The sequence below is a fragment of the Heloderma suspectum genome, chromosome 2, assembly GCF_057233095.1.
Source record: "Heloderma suspectum isolate Gila_16-S chromosome 2, 16-S_ref, whole genome shotgun sequence".
NCBI classification, from domain to species: Eukaryota; Metazoa; Chordata; class Lepidosauria; order Squamata; family Helodermatidae; genus Heloderma; species Heloderma suspectum.
In genome coordinates, this window is record NC_139459.1 from 299,941,128 (window position 1) to 299,968,639 (window position 27,512).

Here is a 27,512-nt window from a genome sequence, read left to right on the forward strand (position 1 = left end):
TAACGCGTCCAGAGTGTGCGTGTGTGTGTGTGTGTGTGTGTGAGAGAGAGAGAGAGAGAGAGAGAGACTGGGGAAGTGGGACTAAGTGACTCTGGAAAAGAGGTCGAATAGCCGCTGAGCGAGAGCGAGACGCTCTCTCACCCGAACCCGCTTCGGAACAACGTCCAGCCAGGCACGACCTCCTCAAAGGCATCGAAGGCGCCTCTAACGGCATTTTCCACCCGCCCGGTCAAGGGGCGGCGCGCGCGCCACTGGAGGGCGGGACGAACGGGGGCGGGAGGGAGAGGAGACTCAAAGACTCGGCTGGACTCCAACTCCCACAATGCTTTGCAGACAGGCCGCGCTACCCGCTCAGTGTGAGCGGAGCTCATTGGCGAAAGGACCGGGGCCCCGACAGACCTATCGGCTCCCCTCTCATTGTGCGGTGGCAGCAACCGACGTACACACATTAAGCAGGGATCGGTCCAGCCTCAGCATCCCCAAGAGCTGCCCTGTGCTGCTGCTGCTGCTCCTTTTTCTGTCGCTGTCTTTGCGCCGAGGCGCTCGCTGACGGGCTGCTGTGCCAGTCCAGAGCAGAGGAAGAAGCATGAATCTGGGGTAAGGAAGCGGAGACGCGGCGCGGCTGAACCCCCGCTGTCTGCGCCGAGCCGCCTCGCCTTGTGTGCCTAATGCAGCCTTCCTCCTCAAGCTGGCGCCCTCCAGATGTGTCGGACTACACCTCCCATAATCCCCCAGCCAGCACAGATTATGGGAGTTGTCCGACACATCTGGAGGGTGACAGCTTGGGGAAGGCTGGACTGTAATGTCAGTGGCTCCCCCGCTGTGATCACCAGAGCAGAGAGGTTTCCTTGTAAATCTCTCCGAGGTGGCACGAGGCGGAACCGCCTTACCTGACCCCTGAGCGGATTCCCTGAATGCAGGAGATCTGCCCGGATGGAAGGCTGCCTTCATACATACGTGGCTTCCTAGGAAGTTGAAAGACCTGCCGCAAACGTTATTCTGTGGCTAGACTCTGCATGTCAAAATCTATGTGTACCTGAGCAAAGGATGTGTGATCTTCAGGGTCTCGTGCATTATTCCTCTCCCCCCTCCCCTCTGTAGTATGTTCAACCTGGAAAATGCTTGCTTTGATCTTAAGATATGGCTAGCAGTACCGTCCCAGAAATTGTTGTGATGGCACAGCAAGTCTAGCAGTGCGGTTGGACGGAGGCTGTTATATGTAAGGGTGCCAACTTCTGAACAAGTCCTTGTGGCTGTGTTTCTAAACAGCCACAAATAACGTGGATCAGCAGCAATGAACCCATGGAAATGCTTTTGTCTATGGGGTGAAAAATGTTGTTTGCTGATGTTCTGGGCTGATGTTCAAGGCACAGGAGCAGACCAAGGCATTGTTTTCTGGTCAGTTGGCAACCCTAATTATATGGACGCAAACAGGGCTGGCCCAAGACATTCTATTGCCCGAGGGAAAGGACAAGATGGCGTCCCCCATCCATTACACATGATGGGACAGCTTCCTCCACCACAGCTAGGAGCAACAGGCTAGCTTAGGGGACTTGAGAGAAATGGTCAGAAGCTGCCACCCTGCCCCAGAATCTGCTGCCTGAGTTAGCTGTCTCAGTGGCAAGAGGCATAAACGCTAGGGTTCATGAATATCATCCTCTAGTATCAGCTAGTTGAATGTCTTGTTGACATTCTTTGTTTTTGTAAAACATCCCTATCCAAAATGGAAATGAACCTCTCTATTTTATAGAATAAAAATATTCTGCCCATATACCCCATGACGTGAACTTTAGAGCATGTAAATGAGATGTAGCTAAACAGTTCTCAAAATATTTTCCAAGGGATGGAGGAGGTACTTTGGCCTACAGCTTTCAGATGTTACTAGATTCAACCTGTGTCTGGCTCTTCAAGTTACAACATGGTGCTTCTTACTACTTCCATCTGCTAAGAAGACTAGACATTTTTCTTAGATTTGTCAGGCCAGATGACATTTATGCCATTATAACTTCAAGGTTTGCCTATTGGTGCAATGTGCTGTACATAAATTATCTATAGAAGAGTAAGAATAGCTTTCTTTAGATTTCTAGGAACAATTCCAGGGGATGTTTAACTGGGGCCCTATATAAGGCCTAGCTTCTGTGTCTGACCTAGACTTGCAAATAAAAAGAAATAGAGGACAATTGCCCAATCTCCAATCTGTTCCTCAGAGCCTCTGCTGGTAATTCACTTCTCTCTTCTCCCCTCCTCCCAAGAGAGAAAGGGAATCAGTTGTTTCCGCAGTACTGATATGTGACTATTCCCTTTTTCCTCCACTCCCTGGATTAAGAATTATGTCCAGAAGTCTTAGTCTGGAGGGAGAAAGAGAAAGGAAGCTCATGCACGGACTCCACAAGTGCCACAGAGACTGAGCACAGGATCAGCACAAGCAGCCAGCTTGCCTCATTTGGGGCTGCTTGGCTCAACCAACAAATCAAGGCACTTGAGCATTTGCGTTTTCTCTCTGTCTCTCCCCTGAGTCAGAAGGATGGCAGCCACCAAGACTTGTGGCATTCCCCAAGTGGGAAAACTCAGTGCGTGTCTGGCAGGGTGTGTATGTGGAAGGACTCCTGTGTCTGTCCTTGAGAGAGGGAGAGACAGACAGAGACACAGGGACAGACAAAATGGAGTACAGAGATCTCCCGAGTATGCCATTTTTATTCACCACAAGGAAGTGGTTTTTGGCAAGCTTGTTCTTTCCCAACCTCCACGAGAGTGGCTCCATGATCATGTTCTCAGCCCCTCCCCAGAATACTTGGTGGTCTGCCAAGGTGAAGCATTTGACTACCAAGCATTTTCTGGTAGAAATACAAAATATTTTTTATATAATCTGGCATTTAATAGCCAGGATTCACCGTCATGTTATTTAGGGTTGTCCAATATTAATATATCTTACGTCCCTTTTATTTTATTAAATAAATAAACAAACAAATGTTACATACAACCCTTTGGGTAGAATCCAATTAAAGTCCTTAGAGTAGACCCATTGAAATGAATGGGACTTAAGTTAGTCATGACTAACAAGTCTCATCCATTTCAGTGGGTCTACTCTAAGTAGGACTTTAATTGGATTCTACCCTTAGTTTCCTGTCTTGTAAATATTTTCATTTAATTTCATTCATTTCATTTATTATATTTCTATACCATCCCATAGCCGAAGCTCTCTAGGCAGTTCACACCCATATATTTTGGTTGTAATGACTTGTATACTGTTAACAGTCTCTTAAGAAATACCATATATGTTATCTAGCCTGAGATTATGGTGCTGTAAATTTTCAGAGATGTGGAACTGCTCTTGTCCTCCTGTTAAAATACACATTTTAAAGGGGCATATGTGTGTGCATGTTACCATATATGTGCTAATATCTATTTTAAAAGAGAAAAAAAAATCCCTTTCCCCATAGCAAAGCACTAGCATCAGTATTCAATAATAATTTGAAGCATGCAGGCTCAGGTTTGTTGGTGGTGGCAATGTAATGAGTTAAACCCTTTTTTCTGTATTATAGAACATATCACCCATTCCTGGTCAAATATTTTTAAAAGATAAACAGCTCCCCCTCTTTTTGTAGGGTTGAGCCTAGGGCACAGAACAGTCCACAAAATAATTATCTGTACAAACCCTCAGTCATAGAGTGTGTTAGAAATCTAAATCCACTTAATATATATGCATTCCACTTAGGCTGATTTATCTTTTCTATCCACAGTGATAGTGGGTGATTCCACAATGGCAGATTAATTCCTCTTCTATATAATCTATTATTGGATTGTGTGGTTGTAAGAGAAACAACTGAAAGTGGGCGAGGGGAGGAGGGAAAGACATCCTATGTCAGAAGGCATACTGTAACCGCTGTTTACTGTTGTGAAAAGCCTTAAATTAGAAGCCAGCCTTGCTGGCTTATTTACAAATTAAACTCCATATTTTTCCCAAGTTAATTTCCATTATGGAAACATTTCACTTTCTGTTATATTGCAGGGATGGTTTAAAGCTTGAAACTGAAATACTGGATGGAAAACCTAGGCTGATATTGGCTTCTTGTGGTATGGTTACTTCTGTCTATATGTATTACAGTGTTCTTTTGTCCAAGTGACTTTGACAACATATGACAACACACGTTTTAATTTATTTGAATGGCTATGTTTTGATTACCAGTATAGGGGTATGCTGAAGACACTGGCCACAATCCAGTGAACACAGTAGCCGCAATAATCGGGGAGTGACTGTAGCTCAGAGGCAGAGCACCTGCTTTGCGTACGGAAGGTCCCAGGTTCAATCCCTGCTGACAGCTCCAGTTCAAAGGATCAGGTAGCAGGTGATGGGAAGGTGATAGGATCAGCCAGGCAGGTGACTTCTGCCTGAAATCCTGGAGAGTCACTGCCAGTCAGAGTAGACACTACTGGCCTAGATGGACAAATAGTCTCCCTTGGTAGAAGGCAGCTTTCTGTGTTCACCATAGCATATCATGTTACCTCCTATGGGAGATTTTTTGGTGAAACTTCAGGTCTTTTTTTCTTTTGAGCTTATTTCTGTTTTTAAAGCTTCTTCAGAGTGTTAGTTAATCTGTCTTAAATAAGGTTTGGAGAAAGGGAAAATATACCTCTATAGTAATATTTGCATTAGAAAGTCAGAAAGTATATGGGCAGCCTGACCTCTTCCTCATTTTTAGCTGCTCCAGTGCAAGCGGAGGTATGTGCTGCAACAGTCAAAGAAACATTCTGTCACATTGCCAAGTATAAGCATTCTTGGAGTGCTAGTGAAGTAGTGCCAGTGGTGCAAAGGAAGAAGCTGGCTCATAACTGAAGAAAACAAGATATATCCTTGTACCAATGAGAATCAGATCCTGATTTGCTTGTGTGTGTGTGTGTGTTTAACAAACTGTGGCAAATCACCATTTGCCAAGTTCAGAAGCACCCAGTTGTACTGAATTATATGGGCAGAATATGTATATTCAATAAACTTTGTATGATTGAAAACAAAGGATCTAGTCTTACAGCCACTAAGATTTTTCCAGCTGATATAATTTTCCCTAGAATAAGTGGAAATTGTCTTAGTCCTTGTTCTCATTTGTGCTTGTGTTGTTGTTTATTTTTCACAGTGGGCAAGTCCAAAGCAAGCATAAAAGTAAGTGTACTATTTTCCATAAACTGATAGCCATACCTAACTCCTTCTTGTAGTATAAGAGCCATGATATCATTTTATTGTAGTGCTTCTGTTGCAGAAAATTGTAGCTAGATTTGTTCTGATTTTGCATTTCACTAGAAACCACTGTAGTTCAGGAAAATGTTACGAGCAATATGGAGCTCACAGCAAAATTGTAGGTCTTTGTCTTTAAAGCCCTAATGGCTTGGGTTCAGAGTACTTAAGGACCACTTTCTCTCATATGAACGTGTGCCCAGCTATTAAGATCTTCCTTGGTGGTCCTTCTTTGGGTCCCCTTGCCATCAGGTGAGGCAGGTAATGACCTGCGATAGGGCCTGGTGCTGGCCTTGATATCTTTTGTTGTCAGGTGAAGATCTTACACGTTGCTTTTATTTTAGCTGATATGGGTTGGTTTGTTTTTGCTCTCACATGAATGGGCTCATCCTGAATTTTGGACTGCTTGGGAGCTTCAGAGTGCTTCAAGGCAGCTGTCAGAGCCCTGATGCATTCCTTCAGAGCAGTCTCCCGGGCATCGAGGCTTCGCCAGCTGCCCTGATATACACACCTTCAGATCAGTCCTTGTTGGCACTGATGCTGCTCTGAAAAGTGCATATTAGGGCAGCCATCAAAGGGGGGAAATACAATCTATGTGCCCACAAAATAGGGGGTGAGGCGGGGTCCACACCCTACCAAGTACCATATTGCCAAGAGTCCTTGGTGAAGGATTGGCTCCCTCCCCCATATCCATTTTCAGGGATACACAGACTTTATTTTTCCCCTATGAGGCAGTCATTTTCAAAGTTGCAGATGCTTTTTTTCTGTGGTACGCAAACCAGTGGAGAGATTGATGTCTCCTTTAGTTTGCATAGGATAGAAAAAAAAGCCTATACCCCCCCCCCAAGGTGGTGGTTTGGGGATTAAGGCTACCCACGCCAAGGACCTTATTGCCTATGGGGTGCTTTGTGGGGGTGTGGGCTCCCCTCCCTCTCACAATTCCCTATGATATTCAGTGGGGAGACATAAAGCAAGAATTTCTGAAGAAAGGTTCTATGGCTCTCTTCCAGAGTGGTCCAAGCTGAATCTGCCCACTATCCAAAGTGGGGCCTGAATCAAATATTGACTTCTGTGCCCACCCCTAGTTTTTAGTATCGAGATGAGAGAGATCAAATAAAGGAACTTCTGCTTAAACCTTTTGTGTTCCACCAGTACAGCTCCTTTTAAAATAGGCTTATATTCTTAAAATTAATTATGCAAGAATTGTCCTACTTCCAAAGCTGGGACAACTAAAAAGTAATTTCATTGGCATGGTTAGGTGAGCAGTTTCAAGTTATAGACTAGAGGCGATTATAATAGGTAAATCATTACTGTTTTAACAGATGTGTAATAAAAACAAAATCTTAAAGCATACATTGAGAGCAAAACAGAATGGGCATATTCTGAAATCAGTGCAAACTTCCTGCGAGAAGAATGAATGTTCAACAAAACACAAAACTGGATCAAGACTTTCTGTGACAAAAGGTGGTAAAACTCCCGAGACTTTGATATTGACTAAGGATTCACCAAAGGAACCCTGCAATAAAGATCATGCTTTTATTATCCAAAAAGACAGCACAACTGGTAAGCCTGATAACACTGGAATGTCAGTTAAGAAACCTTTGGCGTCCAACAAGAAGCTTAAAAAGCCTTCTGTTGAGGATCTACGAGACAATTTGGTATGTCTGACACAACAGCAGCTTGAACAGATTTTGATGGCTGTAAAAGAAGGAACCAAAGGAGTCTCCCAGCTTCGAGATGAAAAGAAGGAAAAAACAAGTAAGATATTTATCTTCTACTAAGAACCAAATTATTTTCCTAGTAGCTTTAAACAAAGGCAGATGCTTTGGAAATAGGGAGAGGTTTACACTGAAATTAAATGATCAAATAAGCTACTATTGGGATAAAAATGGGAAAATTCCTTTATTGCTGAATAGTTTTTCACTGGCCCTTGTATTCATAGCCATAATATATATTTAGTAAATATATATTTGGAGTTGTTTGAGCTTAGAAAAAAATAGTTAGATTTCTTGTAAATTTAGATTCCAATCCCATATGATTCTTGTTGTTATTATATGCCCTTAAAGGGTCCTAATGTGGAAGACTGATTGATCATGTCCACATATTTAGAAAATGCATATTTTTCACGCAGTACAGACACATCCTCCTCAGGAGGGGGGTAGGCAGAAGTCAGTGAGTAGTGAGTTGCTTATAAACCTGCTTGGTGTATTAATAGTTCCTAGCACCCTGTGGTGACACATGCTAGTATTAATTATACCAGAAGACAATTCTCCCACTAAGCTGGGACAGTGAAAATTTGCTACATCTTGATGCCCACACATTTTTACCATGTTCCAAACTAGGTCTTCAATCAGTACTTCCTTCATGTATGTTTATCAAGCTAGCTGAACTTTAATTGTCTGTCTCCAGGAAGGAACACTGATATAACCTCCAACATGGACTGGAAGACAGTGTCCAGTTATAGCTAGGAGTCTGTGTTTCTGTATAGAGGAAATGGACAATTACAATGCAAAAGCATCTTTAAATAACTAGCTGAATTCAGACAACATGCCAATTGTCAAACTATGGTGAAGTCTGCTGAAATATTTGAGCTGCTGCATCAGGGAGGCTGGACTGAATTTATGAAGCTGAAAGCAGAAAGGTTGGAAATGAAGGCAGAGAAACCATGGTTTATGTGTGAATGTTGCAAAGCTCAAACCATGCTTTGAGTTCCAAACTCTGATTAGCACAAACCTTGGTTTAGGCGTGGTGTCTGAACTGAGCCTCTGGCAATGCAATCCTATGCATGTCTATTCTGAAGTAAGTCACATTGAATTCAAAGGGAATCCAATGGGACTTACTCCCAGGAAAGTGTGTGTATAGGACTGCAGCCTGAACTCATTTTGTGGAAAAGAACAGAACAACATAAAGCACTTCCTAAAAATCTCTCCATGTGCTGACATCCTTTATTATATCCTCTTGCAATATTCTAATCTCCATATTTTGCCAACTTATATCTTTTTTACATGAAAAGCATCTTGTAAATTTTTCACTCTTTATCTTTCACCCTAATTCCAATTTTCTATGTAACATCAAGCTCAGTTAACATTTGTCACAGCTAGCAGGCATTTCATGCCAGCAAGTAGCAACATGGTGCAAAAAATATCATCAAATAAGGGAGCAATTCTTTGGTCACTACACACTGTCTAGGCTGACACAGGATTGTTCAGTTGTTGGTAACTGAGGTTGGAGCCCGGGCTCTGACCTTGGTTCCCAGAAACCACACTCCCCTCCCCCATCCCCTCGTAGCTGGCGTGGTTGTTTCCATGCCAGCTATGTCTCCATGCTTGGAAATGGAACACGGAGACGGGGAAAACGGGGCAGTCCCAGAGGTGGGGAGGGAAGGGGAGGAGACTGCAGAAGCTGCTTTATGCCGCTTCCTATCAGGTCGCCAGGCCCCTTCCATCCCTCCCCCGCCTGAAGCTGCACCTAGATGGGCGAAATCGCCAGTCTAGGCAAAAATGCGGGGAGGCCAGAGCACGAAGGAGTGGATCCCTTCTGTGCTCAGCCGCCCTGCATAGGATAGTTGGCAGCCTCTGATTTTGTAGGCTGGTGACTATCCGGATAGGATTGCACCCTAAGTGTAGCAAGAATGAATTTTGTAACTCTGGCCGGTGTTATGGCATGATAGAAAAGTCTACCATCCTTGTGGCTTGAGAAGAGCAGGTTTCCTGGTTCAAGGAAACAAGTCAGCCAAGAAAAGCTGGAGTCTCCTGGGCCCTTCCCTCTTGGCATACCCTCCTTTTCTGCTGATTTTTAACTGCCCTGGTGTGGAGTCTTTCCCTTTAATGACATCACATCTGATTGTGTATTTTGAATGTAATCTGCATTGTGCTCATTCACAATATAATAGAAGCCTGCTTTCTCGAGTTATTTAAATTCATCTGAATTCTCCATTTTGATGTAACCATTTTAAAATAGCACTCTTGTCTATAGGAACCGCTGCTATAATTTGCTAGGCAAGTTAGATACTTTCAGGTTCCCAGCATTAGCTAATATGCACTGTGCTTTTTAACACACACAGCTTTGCTAAGTAGGACAAAAGACTGGAAATGTCATCTTACAATGCAGTCAGTAAGCATATTCATTCAGACACAGGCCCCATGGAAATGAGTGACTTCTCTAGTAGGATTGCAGTCTTACAATGATTGTCTGCACGGAGAAGTAGATCCCACTGAGTTCAATGAGTCTACTGGTTTGCAGACTTAGCCTTATTATTTCACTGACAGGGCATAATAATACTTTTCAATTGTGATAAAAAATAGCATCAGACCTGCATTTGTGTCTGCTCTCAAGTCTAAGTTGATTTAAAGTTGTTTCGTACTTTGCAGAGTTTTATTGGAAAATATACAGGTATTTAAATAGCCAGTTGTATTTATATGTTTTATTTTTTACAATAAATGGAAGCAGCAACAGGGAAAATTATGCCTCCATTTGTTTTTATTGTGACAAAATGTGTATGCCATTCACGATAGATTGTAATGTGTGTGAATGTTGCAATTTAAATCCAGGCAGTGTTTTAAAAGTGTGAATTCAACCACAAACATAAGTAAGTTGAATATTTCGGAAACAGATTAATGCACCTGCATTTTATTCACAAGTAGATTGGGAATCACAGCAGTAACTTAGGAGTATAACCCTTTATCAAAGAAAGGATAATTTAGTATACTGGGTCTTAGTATAATTTAGCTGGCTTTTACTGCTTCTTTAAAGGGTTTTATGCTGGACACAAGGAAAATCTACTGTAGCATTAATTTTAAAGAGCCCTTTTTTTCTTTTTAGTTTCAAAGAGTGCAGGTAGCAACACTCGTGCTGATCAGACTCCAGAGGAAAACATAATGGGATTACTCCAAAAGGCTGGTGAAGTTCCATCTGTTCCAAGTGAAAGTAGTTTCATTTCAAACAAAAAACAAGGAACATCCAAGCATGCTGAACAGAAAGCAATCATGTATGTAGTTCTTATCAACTAAAATTTCAGATTAGTTTGACTTTATAATGATATGAATGCTTTTGAAAGAGAATATTACCATAAGCAGGGTAGGTGGAGGATAGGCCCTTGCATACTATAAGAGTTGGATCCACGATCTGCTTTCTGTGGTTAGAAGGGCTCTGCTAATCTGTTTCTTCAGGAGGGAGTTATTAGAGAAGACACTTGCTCTCTCCTGTACAAAATAGGAAGACAGCTTCGGTCTCTGATTCTTTTACCATGCAGGCAGGCAAAACTTTAAAGAATACAACAGGATGAACCTACGTTAATAGTCTCCTTCCATCCCTGATTCTGTCATTACTAATTAGTAGTTCTTTTAACCTTAGATTTAAACAACTCTTCTAATTTTCTTCAGCAGGAATTCATGGAAACCAGCTGACATGTTTAGTACTTTGGGAGAAAGAGAGAGAGATAAAACCCTGTTGGATGCTAAGAAGTCCCAATGGAAGAAGGAACTGGGTAGAGTGTAATTGGCTGCATTTATATTTTAGACAACTGATTGTTAAATAGGCATCTTTTATGTAAATACTTTGTTACTTCAGTTAAATGTATATAAAGTGGTAAACTATGATCAATCCACAACCGAAGCTTTATAGGGTAGTTCTGTTTTTTGTGTTATTAATTTTATATAACTATATTAAGAGCTTTGGCTATTGGGTGGTATAGAAATTAAATAAATAAAATTAATACAAACTTCAGTGGTCAGTATTTAAACTAAGGGGATGTATCCAATGTTAATCTAACTTAAATCCCGTTCATTTCAATGGATCTACTCCAAGTAGATTTTCCCCCTTTACTTACCACATTCTCTGCAATTTCTATTGGTGAACGTTTTTTAATTTAGAACGAACATCTATTTTCAATGGCTGATAAAAGCTTTTTTTCTTATCTGACACTATTATTATCCTGTGGATTTTTAAGGCCTCATATTATTGCTTATGCCAATGTATTTATTTATATTTAGTGGTTGCACTTGGAAATCACAATAAACCTAGGCTTGCATGCTCCCTCTTCTAAAGCAGCCACAAGGAGGAGTTAAAACGCTTTCGCTTCCATTTTTTATTAACTGCAGCTTGTTGTATCGTCAAACTGGTTATTCTTAACTATGCTTTGTTTGAAACAAGCCAACTCAAAACCATGATTGATGAAGCTGGTTTGTTTCACAACCATAGTCATGGTTTAAGGTTTGGACAAAACACTGAACTGTAGCTAATAAAAATGGGAAGAGAGCTTCAGATCTCCTCATGGCTGTGCCAGAGGAGAGAGGGGATGAGGAAAGCACACTAGCTTGAGACTCGCCTAGGTTCATGTAGGCAAAGAGTAGTTCCACCAATTGTTTCTGTTTTTAAAAGACGAACAGATAGCTTTAAAGAAGAAGCTCAAAGAAAATTTGGAAACGGAGTCAAAACTTCACCCATGGCAGAAAACTGATACAGGAAAAAGCTGCTCAGAAAAAGTGCTAATGGCTGATCAAGCTAAGGTAAAAAAAAAAAAATTAAAAGAACCATTTTGTTTAATGCATCCATTGCTTATAAAAAGTTGATATTTTTATTTATATTCTAATTCCACACTATGCTGTTAGTGAAAATAGATGTCTGCATTTAACTCTTTTGCGTTTTATTGCTGCTGTTCTTCCACTCCCAGCCCCACCAGTAGGCATGCATTCGTACTGCTTTTATGATTAGGCAGATCATTTGGTTCCACACTCTGTTCCAAACATCTTTACAGGCCCATCCTAAAGAAACAGTGATATCCTTGGGATATCCTCTGCCAAAGGCTCCTAGAATTAATTTTGATGTCTAATACGGGAGGTGGTTGCTTTCTTACTGGACAAATGTAATTGCATAATATGTAATTGTATAAAACATTGTGTTTACATTTTAACACCAATGCAAAAAAGCACTTTGTTTGAAATCACCAAGATACTTTGTTTGTAGATGACATTTTCAGATGACTTGAGTGCTGCGATGGAAGATATCCACACTTGTGGAAGTTTAACCATTGAGGCTAGTGAAGCTTCACCCAGTGTTTCAAGTGGCCAAACTGGACAGTTCTCTAGTTTCAGTTCTCCTGACTTACCAGCTGCTATTCGAACAGCCTTTGTGTTAGGGGTAAGAATTTACAGTGCAGTGTTTTTGTGTTTTGAAGCCTTAAATGTCAGTGTATTACTCTGCTTATGGAATGCCCTTCTGTGGCAGTTTTCAAGTGGTTGGCTGGGCAGGCAACATTCAGAGATGCCATAGGCATAGGATATCCAGTTTAAGGGCAATGGTAGGATTGGTTAACCTACAAAGGATCAGAAACAGAGCCTAATATGTCATGTGGAACTCTTTAGAGGTTGTAATGTTTTGCCTCCTGTCCTCTTGTCCCGTCTAAGAAAAAATAGATTTTCGGGCACACTTTGCGTTGAATTCTAGTTTTAGTTTGACGTTAAACTTTTTAGGTACATTCCAATTATATACACAAAAGAAACAATAGTGAACAAACAGTAGTGTGGTAGAATGTTGGATGTAGCGCTTGAGCTTCGTTATTGAAAAGAAGCCATTCTTAAAATTTTGGAACTTGATGTGGGTACCAAGACAGTACTAGTTCTAGAGCACTCCAAGTAAATTAAAGAAAGATGTCATTTATTCCAGTTACATAAAATGGCATGAGATGCTATATAGGGAACCATTAAAAAAAGTCTTAAGGAAATGTGGTGTGGGAAAAGTCTGTTGCCTGAACTATATTTTATAAGATTTTATCTGCATTTCTAGAAGGTAGATAATGCACTAGCCAAACAGATCTTTTAATATGGATTTATTGTGAACCAGCAAAGTGTGATTTATAAAATGCATATGGATTTTAGCTGTTTCTTAAGGATTCAGTGCACATGTGATGTGTATCCAGTAACTATGGTCCACAGTGACAAGGTCTTCATCCAGTGTTGGGACCCTATGTTCCATGTGCACCATAAATAGCAAGACCTGTGCATAGAAATGTCAGCATGGGTTTAGAATACTGCAGAATCCAGTCTGCTCGTAGCGGCTTGTGATTATTCAACGTGGGTTTGAATGTCTGCTGTATTTGGATGAAGTGTCCCATTTTTGTAGTGCAAAGGCTGAATGAATCCACCTGAATTCATCTTCATCCTTTACACTTCAAAAATGGGATGTTTTATACAGGTACAGGAGACGTGTACATATGTTTGAATAAAGTAAAGGGTTAATGGAAATAAAACATGTCTTCTTCTTTTAGGAAGCAACACCAGTAGAGCATCCATTTAGTGCTGTCAAACGTGAACAACAGAAAAAGTGGCTTGAAGAGCTTGATAAACAAAAAGAAGCTGACAAACTACGAAAAATAGAAGAAAAATATAATTTATCCAAGGTAGCTGTGATTATGAAGTGTAATTTGAAATAAAAAAGTAATAGTTTTAAAATGAATTAACAGTTTGAGGAACAGGTTTTTCCCCTCATCTAATAAGAAATGAAATAACATTTGTTTTTGTCATGTGGGTGCACATTGCCATTTCTACTCTGCCTTATGTATTTATATCTGTGTGTGTGCACGTGTGTGTGTGTGTGTATTGTGCGTAAGCCCCTGTGTTGCATGTTACCTGGGCTATGTAGGGAGGAGGGTGAGCTGTTATTTATCCATTTTCATTATATCCCGCCGTCTCTCAAAGGAGCAAAAAAAATATCTCCTGCTTGAGGATTGTACAAACAGCCTCATACTACAGAGCTGTGCACATTTATTTATATGATTTGTACCCTGCCTTTCTAGCAAGAAAAATAGCACTCAGAACTCCTACTGAAAATAGTGGGTCTTAGTTCCAAGTAAATAAGCTTAACTTGCAGCCCAATGCTTTCTTTTAGATACTACAATAGGAGAGCATTTAAGGAAAATGTTAAGAAGTATGGAGCATGCAAAGTTCTGTTATACTCTTTGGGATTTGCTTGTGCACATTCAGTAGCTTTGTGTCTTGTCCAGTGAACCTAAAAATGCAAGTCTTGCTCTTTAAGGACTTGCATCTAAAATAGCAATGATCTTAAAATATTTCTATAATCCATGCATTTACAGGAAGTAATTTATGGTGTTTGCTGTTTTTGAGGAATTTATGGCAGAAAACCTAGGCATAAAATTAAATGTAAATGTTTTGTTCCTGCTTCTTTAGGGTGAAGAGCATGACAAATGGACAATGCATTTTGATTCTTTCAGGAATCATGCTAACTCTTTTTCACAATGCCCTTTAAATACAACGTATAAAAAGCAACCCGAAGCTTTATACCTTTCCCTTGAACCTCAGGACCAGACTGCTTTTACACCTACAGCTTTTACACCTACAGAGGTGGAGATCTCAGGAAAAGCAATGGGAAACAGTATTTCAGAGCCAAATCAGAAAGCCAGGTGAATGTCCCCCTCAGTTTTCCAGTCAACTTGCTGCCAGCATTTCATTAGCATAATATTTTATAATGTTGTCTGTTCCTTGGAGACTTTGCGCTCAATACATTTGTTTTGGTTTTAGCGTTCTGTACGCATGTACAATTTTCTTCAGATTTGTCTTACTGCACTGAAATTGCTGATCAGTGAACAAAAACATTGTGCAAAATTATTGTGAATATAACAGCTGATGTGGAGAAATGTCATAGGGTCCTTACACAGTACTTTGATATGTTCATGTAAATAATAATGTGTGTCTCTAAATGCTTTTCTGTTCATAGTTTCCTTCGTTCCATGACTGCCCTTTTGGATCCTGCTCAACTTGAGGAAAGAGAAAGGCGGCGGCAAAAACAATTAGAACATCAGGTAGACTCACTACGTGTTGATGTAGTGTTACTCCTTTTTTTATTTTCTGTTTTGCCGCAAAGATTGTGAAAATATTAATATCTGAAACCCCCCACGAACAAAAAACTGAACAAGTGAGAGGAAACACACTGATGTAGTTAGGCTTGGATTGTGGTTAGGACCATAACAAATTGCTTTTCTTTTCTTAAACATAACCTGAAGCACCACAAGGAAAAGTTACCTTTCTTTACCTTTCTTTCATTGGGATGTTGCAGCTGAGTTTTTCTCAGGTGATCTGAAAGCCTACTATTAATAAACTTTTATCAGTATTTCATTGAATGGTCCCTCATCTTAGTTGAAATCACCATCAGAGTTTCATTATTCCAGACATTATACAACTCTCTTAACAATATAGATTCCCCTGTTATCACTTTCCGTTCTCCTTTAAACCTTTAGCTGAGCCACATGATATCAGTCAAAATATTATAATTTTAGAAACCATAGCACATCTGAGGTTTAATTTCCCAAACCTTCAGCTGCTCTTTTTAAAAAATTAGCTTCATCTTCACCCAAATCCTAGGTGCTACACTGCCCACTCCTTCCTCCCACGCATACACTTCCACACTCATTTGTTTGCTTAGGACCTTGGGGGGATGGGAATAGAAAATAGAGGTGCAAGGTGCTCTAGGCAAAAACCATTCTGGCTCTTGTCACCTGAGCAATTAATCAGCAGGCCTGAAGTCCGCTCTTACCCAAGTAACTGATTAAAATCTCTTTTGTGAGGTAGCAGAAAGGGGAGTTTCTTCACTGCTGCTTCTGAAGTTTAAACGTCTTCTAGAAGTCTCGCTTAAGTTGCATGCACCAGAAAATACTTTCTGTTCAATGCAATTCCTGTCTAATCCAAATATAGCCATGAGAATGTTTTTCTAATATACTTACAAAACTATTACAATCCATATAATGCAGATGCTAAAAAGGAGGGAGCGATAGCTATTTGTTTTATAAAATGAAAAAGTAAATAAACTAGACCAAGATAAACACAGCATTAACAGTCATAATCCAGATTGAGAAATTTAAGAAGTCTAATGGTATTAATAGGATAGTATAATAATAATAATAATAATAATAATAATATAATAATGGGGAAAAGTCTTATGGAAGATAATTCCAAGAGGGTCTTCGTTTTAGGGCTTTTTTTTCCCGATTGGTGTGTGTGTCTATGTCTCTGTCTGTTTTTAATAATCATTAAAATCTACTTATCCACATCTCTCAAGAGCATTTTATCATGATTTTTTCCAGAAAGCCATAATGGCTCAAGTGGAAGAAAAACGACAGAAGAAACAACTTGAAGAGGAACAAAGGAAACAGGAAGAGCAAGAGGACGAGCTCCGGCTTGCAAAAGAACAGGAATTGATGAAGAAGCAGTTTGAAGAAGATCTGCTCAAACAAAAGCAAAAAGAGGTAGGCATCTCACAGTGTACTATGTCAAAATTTAAACTGGGCAATTAGTATCAAGTGCCGATAATGGTACTTTGTGCAGAATTCCTGAGAATATTTGTTTCCAGTTACTCCTCCACATGATTACAAGCCAGAATAAATTATGCCAAATAAACATTGAAATAAATTATGCAATAAGTGCTATGCTTTACAAGACTCAATAGAAGTGGGCTGTAGTCCATGAAAACATGTGTCATATCTGTTAGTCTTTAAGGTGCCATGAGGCTTTGGGTTGGAGCCAACTTTGTCATTCCACCAGTGGAATGACTATCATTGGCAGAACAGGACTTGCCTATCCTCTCCTCCTCTCTGCAGTCTCCCCCTGGGTGTTCTCCAAATCTGCTCCTGAGGGTTGGGAGGCTGCAGGGCAAAGAAAGGATAGGGAAATCCTATCCGCCAGCAGTATCTCTTCTGCTGGTGGAACAACAAAGTTGGATCCAACCTCCTGTTAGTTCTATTTTGTGGTTCCTTTGGTGTCAACACGCTCCTCCTTTTAGATTTAGATCAGGGGTGAGCAGCTTGTAGCCTTCCAGATGTTTGGGCCTAAAACTCCCATCATCCTCACCATTGGCTATGCTGGCTAAGGCCAATGGGAGTTGTAGGCCAAAACATCTGGAGGGCCTCAAAGTGTCCACCCCTACTTTAGATGAATTCTTCACTCTCAAGGCTTCTGGTATTATGAGTCTCTGCTCAGTGAACTGAGTTCCAGCATCCCAGGTATAGCAGCCAGCTCTAACACAGGGACACAGTTACCATGGTCATCCGCAGGAATTTTACAGGAGGGGCAAAACTGCACAACAGTTTGTGGTTGTCATTTGTGCACATAGCATGTGCCTCTATAACACACCTGTGCGTTTTCCTTGTGTGTGTGCTTTGTTGCTTAGAATCACATTCCATGACAATTACAAGCCTACACAGAGTAGTAGAAGGTCCTGGGAATTGAGTAACAGTAATGCAGAGGAGTGTTGTATTCAAGAAGCATCATGAAAACCTTCATTTGGAATGAGGGATAAAAAACCCTAGGAACAAGAGAAAAAATCCAGAGGCACAAACACAGTACAGGTGTCTTAAGAATTTCATGTTGGATATTTTGTGGCATCACTGCCTTTATCGTAACATTGACAACTTCACATGATTTGTTCTAGAATGGTTTCCTTCATCTTGGAAACATTGGTGAACACTCTCTAGAGCAGCCATTCCCTACCTGGTGCCTCCCAGATGTTTTCGACTACAGCTCTCAGCATTTCTGACCATTGGCCACTCTGGCTATGGCTGATGGGAGTTAAAGTCCAAAATATCTAAGAGGCATAAGGTTGGGGAAGGCAACTCTAGAGAGTAGCAGTGGAGTCTGTGCAGAGTGTCTTCTAGAAGAGCCTGGACTACTCACTTTACTTTTCACATTATCAGCCACTTTTTACATCAGCTAACAATACAACTTTCATGATTTGAATTTTGAACTTCAGCAATGTTCTTTTGGAATTGCATATTTTTCCCTGGAACTGCACATTTTGTGTATGGCTGCACATTTTTTAAAAGCCCTAATAGCATCAGAGGTCTACCATTTCTGGTAATTCTGGTGACTCAGCAGCAACACGGCCTGGGCATCAGGTCTACCAAAATAAGTAGACCTGGCCTCTGAGAAATTTGTATATGGCATCTACCCCTTTGTTGTTTCTCAGTGGGTACACCTGGTGTCTGGACAGTGTCTTTCCACCTGCAGCTGAAACTCTCAATTCTTTCCCTGATTACCTTTACCCCTTGTAATGGCCCTTGGTCCAAGGATCATTAGAGCGGTAAAGAGCATGATTACTATTGGGGTGGGGAGGACCTGCTTGGCTTGCATTCCACTCCTAGGTCCTGCTGTGTAGGCAATGCACAATAGATTTAGATACATTCACAACAGGGTTATTTATTACTACAGTACATGAGAAAACACTAACTTCGGAAGTGCATGGCACACTTTCTCAGCTCCAAAGCCTGCACTAAGAGAGAGATAGGGAGAGGTTTCACTTGGACCTCCTGCAAAAGCCAAGAATGGCACGTTCTCTTAAAGCTATATACATAACAACAATGTGCTGTAGCCCTTAATAAATTGCACTGCTGCTACAATCACCTTCGCAGCCCCATCTTCATTTCCCTGGAACACCAACACACCAGGAGACTGGATAACAACACTGGACTACACTGCAGAGTTGTCTTAAACTACTCTAACCCCACTTCCCATAGGGATAACAACACTGGGGTACTTTGCAGGACTGGTGTAACCCACACTTTGTCAGCCATAGCCTGCAATATGGGTATAATAATAATGAATGTTATCTACATGCCGTGTCATGGTATTTTTCATTTATTTCTAAACTCAGAAAAAAATATTAATGATTGCTGCTATGTTTTGGTTTTTGGTAGACACACTACTGTCCACAGCTACACTAAATTCCTGGATTTCTAAATTTTTTTTTATGAGGCTGCAATTACTTCCTAACAGGGAAGGCCCCAAAAAGGCTTAACACACCCCGAAGGCTTAACACACCCAGGTGGTAGATGTATTGACCATTGCCATGACTTCATTCATTGACTAAAAACCCTGAAAGATGAGCGGGCTAGTTTCTCACAGTTTCTCACAAAACAAATGGGGAGAATAGTGGCTATACATTTTGCCTCATATCTTGGATTCTACAAGGGAAGAGACTTGCCTTTTTTTAAAATGAAAGCTGGGAATCTAGAAATTATGGCTCAGTCAGAGGGGAGTTAACTGCTCCCCTTGCCCCTTCCTGTGGACACCTATGATTGTGACATTGTCCCTTTTTTGGCTCTTTACGTAGGCTTGGATTCAAAGTACCCTTTCCATGACCTGAACACACCCACCTGTGCATGTCAGGGCTGGGGAGGCTGATGTTGATTCACACAGCTGTGCACTGCATTGCACGCCCTTACAGAGGGTTCCCCAACCTCTGGGATCATCTTTTGTGGCAGTTCAAGGAGTATCAGCAGGAAGGGAGGGGTTGTTTGATTCTATAGGGCTTTGGGACTGTTGCTCATTATTTTATTTTATTGTATTTTTTAAAACATTTGTATCCCGCCCTATATCATTAAGATTTCATGGCGGCGTACAGATAAAATCAGTTTAAACAGTATAAAACAATAAATAATTTAAACACCTAAAACATATTAAACTATTAAACAAGCTAATATCAATTAAAATCTAAAACAATAAAACAGTTAAAACAGTGTGCTAGTTAGGAATTATTTAGCCCTCAAAGGCTTTGGTAAAAAGCCATGTTTTTACTTGGCACCAAAATAAAACCAATGTCTTCACCAATTGGGCCTCCAAGGGGAGGGCATTCCACAACCGGGGTGCCACAGCAGAGAAGATCCTCTCCCAAGTCCTACCGTAGTGTATGTCTTGCACTGGTGGGATGCAGAGGAGGGCCCCTCCAACAGATCTCAGTCCTTGGCCAGGCATATATAGGAAAAGGCACTCTCAAATATCGAGGTCCCAAGCCGTTTAGGGCTTTAAATGTCATTACCCAAACCTTGAATTCTGACCGGAAGCATGCTGGCAGCCAGTGCAACCCCTTTAAAACTGATGTTATATGATTTTTACGAGATATTTCCAGTCAGCAGTCTAGCTGCTGCATTTTGCACTAGCTGCAACTTCCGAGTTGTCTTCAAGGGCGGCCCTATGTAAAATGCATTGCAGTAGTCTAATCAGGAAGTTACCAGTGCATGTAGTACTGTGGCTAGGTTATCCCTGTCCAGGAAAGGCCGTAGTTGGTGGATCAGCTGAAATTCTACACTGATCCCATGAAGTAGTTGGTTCTTCAGGGAGATTTCCAAATGGTTCTGCCTCTGCCAGAGCTGCTTGGGCTTGAACTGGGAGTCTTTTGAATTTGTGTGCAGCTGCCCCATGCAGTGAGCCACTGAACTGTGTGTTGCTGTCTCTGCGTAGATAGCTTAATATCTTCAAGCCCTTGACTGACAGCTCCCAGCCAGGGTGGCTATGGAATCCTCCTGGGCAGGAAGAAGTAGAAGAGGTCTTCATGTTCCAGTTAAGTCTTGCTCAAACACCAAGTTCCTCCTGAGCTCTGAGCCTGTTCCTGTATCCTTTGGTCGTCCTTCTTTCTTGATTTGCTTCTTCCTCCTAGTTTGTCCCTTGGTTCTGACTTACTCTTCAGCCCTGAACACTGGCTTGTCCCCCAGCTTCTGGCTCACCACAGCCCAGCACAGGCAGCCTCACATTCAGATCCCAGGCCGCATTAGCTTTAGATACAGGAATATGGTTGCAAGTGAAAACCTTTTTCCATTTGTTAGTATATACCTGTGTTCATGTGAGTTCGCTCGCTCGCGCTCTCTCTCTCTCTCTCAATCTCTCTCTCTCTCTCTCTCTCTCAATCTCTCTCTCTCACACACACACACACCCCTACCTCCTGCTTTAAAAAAATCCCTATAATATGCAATTCATAGAAATAAGTAGTGTATAAGACAGCATTAAGGTTTCCTTTTTGTTCCCTTGCTAAATGCTTTTATGTGTATATATCTTCTTTATTCTGTTAGGAAATTATGACCCTTAAAACAAATGAGCTATATCAGACAATGCAAAGAGCTCAAGAGCTGGCCCAGAGATTAAAACAGGAACAGCGTATTAAAGATCTTGCTCAGAAAGGGCATGATATTTCCAAATTGCAGAAGAATCTTGGTGGCGGTAAGTACCAGGCATAAATGGGGTAATTATACAGAGCTGATTAGACATATGTTTAATTGCTCCTTGATAACCACATACAAAGAATAAAATGTGTGCCTTTTTATAATGCTTGGTGGTAGGAGATTTCAAAAGCCCGTCTTTTCCATTAAAGCTTGGGTACAGCCCCCAGGTTACCATGCCCTACTGTAACTAAGGCTAAGTACATGTAACTGGAATAATGGCACATTCTTCCTCAGTCTACCCCCAGCCTCCCTTTCATTCCCTGTCCCCTGTTTCCCTGGTGTTGAATTTTAGTTTGTAAGGTGTATGAGGCAGGGATCTTTCCTCTCATACTCTGCACATTAATGGTAGTATATAAATAATAATACTTCAAGATTGAAATCCATCATTAATTTATACAGAATGGAATTGGAATTGTTTTCGGACCCTCCTGGGAATTCTGATACACTAAAATTAGGAATCGCAGCTGAGATGGGCTGAGATTCAGACTGAGACACACAATCCAAATGCAATTTTTAGAACACCTTTATTTAGATAGAATGCAGTGCAATTCAATCCATTCACACTTTCCACACTCAGATTCATTACCCATGTTGGAGCCACAGGGCCTGGAGGCCAGCCAGGCTGTATACTCAGAAGCAGGAGGTGCGCTGTGTGCAGCTGCTTCGCTGGTGTTCCGGTCTTCCCTTGTAGTCCTGTTGATTTGGGAGTATCTTAAATACTCTTCTTTCCTAAGCCTTAGCACAATGTGGAAAAGCATGTCTGTTGCTTATGTGTCCTGGTTGTACATTAATTGGACTCATCAATGCTAAAGGACATTACTTTTCTCCAGAGGTCTTGACTACTATTTCACTTGCTGGCACTCATGCAGCCTTTGCCTCAGGCTCCAGGCTTATCTTGGAAGTCTCTTTGTCCATTGTTTTTCTCTTCCAGATTCCATTGGTTAACTGCATCTTGTTGTTCACATTCCCCAGTCAACTTTGCATGTACACACCCCTTGCTTTTCCCAAATCTTCAACCTTTAATACTGCATGTTTCCTCTAGTAACACTTTCATTCATACCTCAGGAACACTTTCATCCAATAAAGGCAGGCTGTTATATGATTTTATGTGGCACTAACATATTGCCCTTCAAGAGGACTCAGTTATACAAGGTATTTTTAAAAAACATTTTCCAGAGATGTCTATTAACCTGCCCACAATCAGACTGATTCTGATTCACTGATACACAATCTATGTATGAGCCAAAACAAAGTGCTGAATTTCTGAAATGTCCACCCACACTTTCCAGCAATCTCTCAGGACATGAAGGGGCATTAAAATGTTTCTGTTTGGGGAGGAGTGGCATTGGCGCAATAGCTTTGGCAATGAGGGGAGTGCATTCCATCTTCCCCTGCCCAACTATCCCTACTGAGAGTAATAAGAGAAGTTGGTTTGTCCTACGTACCACAGAGCCAAATCTGGTGCAATGACGTCAATTGCATAACAGGTTAACCTCTTGTTGTAAAGAACAGGAAGCCTTTGTTTGTTTTGAAATGGCACTGAATGCGGAACGGGAAGGGGACACATAGTGCTGTAAACAGCCACAAAGAACCACAGAAAAGATAGGGTTAGGGTTGGAGGGTGGGGGCATTTACATCTCCTGATAGCCTTCTTATCCTGCAAATATTTGCAGTGAAATTTCAGACTGGCTTTAGTCAAGATGGACAGAGATGCCATAATCTTTAGTTATTAACTGTGTTGACAATTTACAACTCCTTTATTCCAGCACAATCCTTTTTTAGTAATTGACAAATTCATATGAAGTTGTGAATTCTGCATTAAGCTGATGTAATTATGTAGAACATTAATTTCTAGAGTTTTAAGGAGTATTATGTGTATACATTTCCCCCCTCTCCCATTTTCTTTTAGGTGATGTACCATGTGAGAGTTATTGTACTGACCTGAACAGCTTTCTGGATATCAGTGATCACCATGATCACTGTTCAGGAGAGAAAAGCAATATATTGAATCAGGATGTCAAAACTACTTTCTCTCCTCGGAAGGACACTGCTGTGCAGACAGGTACACAGGTTCATTAAGCAGCATGTTCTTTATCTTATCTATAGACCTAGGTATCGTATTTCAACTATTACAAGTAAAACAGAACATTTAGCTAGAAAGATTTCCCATGTTCATGTTCATTAATGAGTTGTCATGAGATTTTTTGATGAAGTGGGTTTAGCATTAAATCAATAATGTGCGACATAGCACAGGGAAGGGGGTGAGTGTGTGGCCCTCCAGATGTTGGGCTGCAATTCCCATCGTCCCTCACCATGCTGGCTATGCTGGCTAGGGCTGACGGGTATTGTAGTTCAGCAACATCTGGAGGGCCACTTGTTCCCCACCTCAGGGATAGTGTACGAGAAAATGAGACGTTAAACTTTCCTTTAAGTTTAAGAGTAACAACTGTGGAAGAACAAAGCCCAATTTGATAGAGTTAAGGAGATTTATTGGAAGGAGATATTTAAGAAATCCATTTGTAATATTTCAGCCATTCCTGAAATCAGTGATACAGCCAGGAAAATGCAGAGCGAGACTGTATTCCTAAACTGTGTTTGGATTTTAAACTATTGCAAGGAGAGGAAGAACAATGTGGAGGAGTTCAATATAGCTCTGATTATGCAGTTCCCCTGAGTGAGAATCATAGGCTATCTGGCAGAGGGAGAAGCATGAAAATGGTGGGATATACATTTCCAGCCATATGAGATGTTGGTAAAGAGGGGAGGGGACTGAAAAGGGAGATCTAGGTAATCTTACCAGGATGTAAGAGGGGAAATACAGGTTGCTTGCCTGTAATTGTAGTCCTTTGAGTGTTCATCTGTGCATTCACACACATACGGGTGCTGTGCCTGTGCAGTGCCGTGGTTGGAACATTCTAGAGCTGAAGAATGTTTTGGCAGGAGCCCATCCATCTGGCATATCCCCAGGTGCAGCTCCTGCCTTCCCTAGTTCCTTGAGAACGGAGTCGGAAGGATACTGAGGGAGGCACCCTGCGTGGGGATGGAGGATGGGTCATGTGAATGCAAGATGACCACTCAAACTATGGCTACAGGTAAGCGAGCTATGTTTACTTCTTTATGGTCTCTGTGCATCACACACACATGAGTGAGTAGCAAGCTATACACTTACTGGAGGTGGGGCAGGGTGCTAACACAGCACTGAATAAAGAACAGCTCTGCCAAAGGCAGCATCTGTAGATCAAGCTGGTAATGACGGACAAAGGTTGATGGTTGGAAACAAATAGCAGCTCTGCAAAGGTCCAGAACTGAAACTGAAACTCTCTAGCAAAGGCAGTAGAAACTCTAGTGGAATGGGGCCAAATGGTACCTGGAAGAGGGAGAGATACCAGTTCATACACAAGGTGTATAGTCTCAAACTCTGTTGGCAAGTTGCTGGAAGGAGACAGGAGGATCCTTATGAGGGCCTTGGTAACAAAGAAATCATGTGGGTGATGGCTGGGATGATCAAGTCCTATCAATGTAGAATGCTAGAGCTCTTTGAAGATTTAGGATGTGGAGAGACATTTCCAGCAGTGACGAGGATGATGGAAAGAACATGGGCAAGAAGATGTCCTGTTGTAGGTGGAAATTCGAGACTATTTGGGGGGAAAAGGATATGTCTGGATGGAGGACAACTTTATTTCTGTGGAAGGTAAGGTATCCATCCGCCCAAAGAGCACAGAGTTCACCACCTCAACAAGCCAAAGCTATAGCCATGAAGAAGAGAGTTTTGAAGCTAAGCAGATGAAAATCCGTCATTGCTATAGGCATAGAGGGTTTTCCCCTGAGGCCAACAAGGACAATAGAGAGGCTACAGGGAGGAGGACAAGGCTTGTGTAAATGGAAGAGATTCCGCAGGAACCAGTTGTCAATGTATAGGAAGGTGATAAGTTCATGGAGGCAAAAGTGTGTGGCTATGATCCCCATGCACTTCATGAATACCCAGGATGCTGTTGAGAGACAGAATGAAAGAATCTTGAACTGGTACGAGTGGTTGAGGACCCAAAAGTGGAGATACTGATGGTGTGAGGATGGATGACGATGTGACAATAAGTATGTTTTAGGTCATTGACTGCAAACCAATTGTCCCTGTGGAGGGGGGGTAGGATCTGGAATAAGGTGACTATCTGAAACTTCCTGGGGCACATAAAGAAGTTCACATCCCAGAGATCCAGGATGGGATGAAGTCTGCCATTGTGTTTTGGAACACTGAAATATCAGGAATAGAAACCCAGGTGTTCAGTGCCAGCCGTTTCCGGTTCGATGCCACCCTTGCATATGAGGGAGCAGATTTCTGAAAGGACAGTTGGGGAAGGGAGAGTGGTACTGACAGTGGCCGAAGATGGTAGGGCATTGAACTCTACACCGTACCCCTTGGCAACAATTTTGAGGACCCAAGAGTCGGGTGTGATGGCCTGCCACACTGGGAGGAAGTGGACAAGGCAATTCCCAAATGGGGGACAGTCAGAAACAAAATTATAGGTGTTAGGTCAACTCTTACAGGTGTTAGCTCTGCTCTTGGGTGGAAAGAAGGAGCATTTATGTTGAGAGTAGGATTGATGCTGAAAAGCGGAGGAAGACCTAGATTCTTGGTTGTGGAATAAATAGTATCCTTGTCATGGGCAAGAGAGGTGGGTTGCTGGGGAAGCGGCTTACTGATGCCCATCTTGAAGACTATGGTGTGGAGGTGCTGGACTCTCTCCAGGGAGTCATTGGTTGTAGCATTGAAGAGTCTTTCGCCATAAAAAAGGAGCTCATCTATTCTCGAGCAGGAATGCTTGGAGAGGCTGGAGGATCAGAGCCAGGTGTGGCATCTCAGACCAACTGTGCTCACAATGGCTTTAGAGCCATAGTCAATAGCATGATGTGCCATACTAATTTGTTGGAAGGCCACTGAACATGTTCAGTCCTCATTGGGGGGGGGGGGGGTGTTCTGTCTCCCTAGGGTTTTTTCCTAAAGATTTGTTGTACTTGCGTAACCTTTACAGTTTCCCTGAGCATGCTGATAGCTGTCTTGTTTCTCTGTGGCTAAAATTTTGGCTACAATCTTGTCAGCACTCACCCACTGAGTTTCAAATTAGAGGGAATGATGGCGTAGCCTTATAGTCTTAGAATTCTTTTCACAATCCATCATAAATTTTACACAATAGACCAATTCTTAATAAGGCTGAGCAGATCCCAGGTTGATAGGCTACTACTTCAAATCACTCCTAAATGACAGTCAAGCTGCAACCCAGTATGCAGTGGGCAGAATCCAACATGGTGTGAGCAGGTCTGCTTGTGCAATGGGACGTTCTCCCTCTCTCATTCCCCCTGAAATCTGCTCCAAAGTCTGTTCCCAAATATATAAGTACTTGCTGAAATACTCAGAGGGAGGAGGTCCTGTTGGATTCCCATAGCTGTTGGTATAGAAAATGAGTTGATGTTTCATGTCTCTTGAGCTTTAGGGGAAAGCAGGGCAATTTTAAGTCATAAAAATGTGTCTAACATTGTGGATGTTTATTTAAAATACTTATGAGCTACCTTGAGCAATGCTGGGAAGGCTGGATTTATCTATTAAAACAACTAAAGAAAGATGCAGCAACGAAGTGTGAATCAATAGCCTAAGCCCTACAAAGTCTTTCCTCCACCTCACCAAAGGCCTTATGAAGCAGATGGGCCTGGAACAGGTGCCTAAAATTAGGAACTGAAAAATGCATGTCTTGGGGAGGTCTTTCTATTAAACCAGGGCAACCACTGAGAAAGTTATCTGTACACAGAAATCTTACTCCCTGAATAGAGAGCACAGTGCTTGATATTACAAGGCAAGTGGGCTCCTATAAGCAGCATTCCAGGCCAGAGGAACCTTAAATTAAGGTTCCACAGCCAAATAGCCAATGCAGTTTGCACAGAAATGGTTAAATAAGTGATCATCCACTGACCCTCACCAACACGTATAGTGCAGCTTCCAAACTATTCTCAAGAGCAGCCCCATGTAAAGCGCATACTTGATCCTTAAGGTTACAAAGGTATGGATTACTGTTGTGTGATTTCGACTGTCTATGAAGGGACAAAGGTAGGCCGCATTTGGACATCATGAGAATCCATGGTGGCTTAATAAGATACAGTAGCGTATTTTTTAAATAGTCCACAATGCCCTGCTACACAACCAGGCTAATAAGCTACTGTGAGTAGCTTATTAGTTTATTAAGCTACTGTGTATAATTTGACACACACACACCGACCCCTGTCCTGCTGCAGTCCTCCCACCCA

General features: G+C 41.7%; 1 protein-coding gene across 13 annotated transcripts in view; it reads left to right on the plus strand.

The window, feature by feature from the left end:
• Nucleotides 1–416: 416 nt before the first annotated feature.
• Nucleotides 417–27,512, plus strand: part of CCDC66 (coiled-coil domain containing 66) — a 57,502-nt gene continuing 30,406 nt past the window's right edge. For 7 of the 13 annotated variants that reach the window (XR_014788528.1, XR_014788527.1, XR_014788529.1 and 4 more), the window contains exons 1-14: nucleotides 417–597; nucleotides 4,010–4,074; nucleotides 5,130–5,155; nucleotides 6,550–6,985; nucleotides 10,049–10,214; nucleotides 10,609–10,712; nucleotides 11,606–11,733; nucleotides 12,191–12,364; nucleotides 13,491–13,622; nucleotides 14,410–14,642; nucleotides 14,957–15,041; nucleotides 16,320–16,481; nucleotides 21,072–21,219; nucleotides 23,131–23,283. Coding sequence is in view for 10 of the 13 variants with exons in the window: in XM_084840042.1 (XP_084696168.1) it covers nucleotides 587–597; nucleotides 4,010–4,074; nucleotides 5,130–5,155; nucleotides 6,550–6,985; nucleotides 10,049–10,214; nucleotides 10,609–10,712; nucleotides 11,606–11,733; nucleotides 12,191–12,364; nucleotides 13,491–13,622; nucleotides 14,410–14,642; nucleotides 14,957–15,041; nucleotides 16,320–16,481; nucleotides 21,072–21,219; nucleotides 23,131–23,283 (2,023 nt within the window). In the remaining 3 variants the exon portion in view is untranslated. The remainder of the gene's footprint in view (nucleotides 598–4,009; nucleotides 4,075–5,129; nucleotides 5,156–6,549; nucleotides 6,986–10,048; nucleotides 10,215–10,608; nucleotides 10,713–11,605; nucleotides 11,734–12,190; nucleotides 12,365–13,490; nucleotides 13,623–14,409; nucleotides 14,643–14,956; nucleotides 15,042–16,319; nucleotides 16,482–21,071; nucleotides 21,220–23,130; nucleotides 23,284–27,512) is intronic. The other 6 variants (XM_084840043.1, XM_084840045.1, XM_084840050.1 and 3 more) reach the window with 5 other exon arrangements.